This window comes from Phalaenopsis equestris, unplaced genomic scaffold, assembly GCF_001263595.1.
Source record: "Phalaenopsis equestris unplaced genomic scaffold, ASM126359v1 Scaffold000006, whole genome shotgun sequence".
In the NCBI taxonomy this organism is placed as follows: domain Eukaryota; kingdom Viridiplantae; phylum Streptophyta; class Magnoliopsida; order Asparagales; family Orchidaceae; genus Phalaenopsis; species Phalaenopsis equestris.
In genome coordinates, this window is record NW_018164448.1 from 50,369 (window position 1) to 52,992 (window position 2,624).

General features: G+C 41.6%; 1 protein-coding gene across 1 annotated transcript; it reads left to right on the top strand.

Annotated features, from left to right (window-relative positions):
* Positions 1-2: 2 nt before the first annotated feature.
* LOC110018212 (fasciclin-like arabinogalactan protein 4) lies at positions 3-1,139 on the top strand (the record flags this gene model as incomplete). The annotated part of the gene is given in 1 exon segment (XM_020715457.1): positions 3-1,139. A coding segment is annotated over 1 exon segment (1,014 nt), but the record flags the coding sequence as incomplete, so codon positions are not given.
* Positions 1,140-2,624: the final 1,485 nt, after the last annotated feature.

Here is a 2,624-nt window from a genome sequence, read left to right on the forward strand (position 1 = left end):
CGGCCGGCGGCGACATCGCCGACGTACTTCGTTACCATGTCCTCCTCGAATACCTCTCCTGGTCGGATCTCCACCGGATTCCGCCTACCGGCAAGATGGTAACCACTCTGTACCAAACCACCGGCCGCGCCCCCAATAATCTGGGCGCCGTCAATCTCACTCGTGACCCCACTAATGGCGTCGTCACGGCTCGCTCACCCGTCCCCTTTTTCGCTTCCAACGCCACCGTCATCTCACTCGTTACGACAGTGCCGTACAACATTTCCGTCTTCACGGTTAACGCTTTACTAATGCCCTACGGATTCGATCTCGCCGCATCGGAAACGCGTCCTCCGGCGGCGCTGAACATCACTCGAGTGCTCCTCGACGGCCGGGATTTCAACGTTGCGGCGTCGATGATGGAAGCATCGGGAGTCGTGGAGGAATTCGAGAACGACGAGCATGGGGCGGGGATCACCCTCTTCGTGCCTACGGATGAGGCGTTTGCGGGATTACCGGCCACGGAGAGGCTGCAGTCCCTAACGGCGGAGAGGAAAGCAGCGGTCCTCAAATTTCATGTGCTTCATTCTTATTACCCTCTTGGATCGCTGGAATCGATCGTGAATCCGGTTCAGCCGACGATCGCGACGGAGGATTCGCAGGCTGGGTGGTTTACGCTCAATATCTCTAGAGTGAACGGATCCGTGGCGATTGATACGGGATTAGTGCAGGCGACGATTACTAGAACGGTGTACGATCAAAATCCAGTTGCGGTGTTCGCCGTCTCGAATGTTCTGCTTCCTCGGCAGGTTTTTGGGAAGGGAGAGCAGAACCAGGAGGGAGTGGGTTTGGAAACTGCGACGCCATCGCCGGAGGCGTCGCCGCCGGAGGAGGGCATGGCGGCTCCGGGAAGTTTGATGTCGCCGCCGGGGAGTGGGGATAAGTTTTCGGTGGCGGGAAGGTTAGGGTTTCGGGAATGTGGGATTTGTATGGGATTAATGTTTCTTCCATTGATGCTGGGGGATCTGTGTATCTAGGGCTGAGTTCTTTTCTCAATTTTGTTTTTTTTTATTTTTGGGTCCTTGATTTGGCGATTTTGTATACGAGAATTTATATTGGATTTGTAGCTGCAAAGCAGCGATTTTTTGTTTTGCTTTGGCTTAGGGAATTGATTTTTTTCTATTTTTTATTATTTATTTATTATTTTGGTTGGAATAATTTGGAGTGTGAAATCAATGTTTTGAAATTTAAATCAGCAATTGATGATTTGATTATTGAGTAATGAATTGATTTGTTTAGTCGTAGGGGCAGAATCAGTCTCTTTTTTGATATAAGGACCGAAAGTGCCCTCCTCCTAATCCTAATATAGGAAATGTTATGATAAGAAAGGGTAAAATGATATTTCAGGAGAGATAAAATTGATATTCAGGAGAAATGAAAAGACAAATTGTCTTTTTATGAGGGGTGACTCCTCGAGAAGTTTGATGTCGCCGACGAGAGTGGCAAGAAGTTTTCAGTGCCAGGAAGATTAGGGTTTCAGGGATATGAGATTTGTATGAGATTGATGTTTCTTCTATTGATGGTGGGGGATCTGCGTTTCAAGGGTTGAGTTCTTGACTGAATTTTGATTTTTGTTTTCACGTATGGATGTATGACATAAAGAGATTATAAATATAAATAGTAATTTTTGAGTGTTAGACATGTAAATAGATCAAAATTGTGTGGTATCTTTGTTGGATGCCTCTGTGGGCATGACCCCATTCTAAGGCATTTAATGAATGACTAATTCTTTCATGCTACGTCTATGTTGGCCGCTCTTTGAGGTGGATGTTGTGATTTCCAACCAATATTAGAGCTATCTTAACAATTGATTTATTCTCTCTCTCTTTTTATGAATTTGTTGGTATATTCGTTCTAGATAATATGCCTTAAAACCCGTACTAATTATTAGGAATTGATAGCTACCTTATAATCATGTTTTTCCTTTTCAACCCACCATAGTCTATTGTTGTTTGGGAGCTTGGGTTGTAATCAAGAAGTTTTGGCTTTGAAAGTTTTTGGGGTGCAAATGAGTTGAACTTGGGTGAGCCTAGACTCAGTCTCATATTTGAGTCATTAAAAAATACTATCGTTAATGTTCAACTCGTTTATATATCAAGCGTATAAAATTTATTCCTTTTCGGTTCATTTATATATCGAGTGTAAATATTTTGTTCATGTTTAGCTAGTTTACTTAGTGAGTTGAACATGAGCTATTCGAGAAAGAGCCGTTTTGATAGCCTTAGCACATGGAAATTTAAGTTTATTATTTCTATTAATATATTCATTAAGTAGAATCTAATATATTTTTATTCTATCTTTTAAATTAATAATTTTAATTTATCATAAAGCGTTGTAATCTTATAGTCAATTAAATTATATATATATATATATAATTGATTAGTAATATTTCGAGCTAAAAAGAGCCGAACACTAATGAACAAATATTTTATTTGCGCTTAGGTCATGGGTTGGAAACCCCTTATGGCCAGTTTGTCGGTAATGAAGACGGTCCTCGAATAATTAGGCACAAGTGAGTGGTTTGGGGCTCGTATAATAGCCTATGACCATTCTTATATATATATATATATATATATATATATATA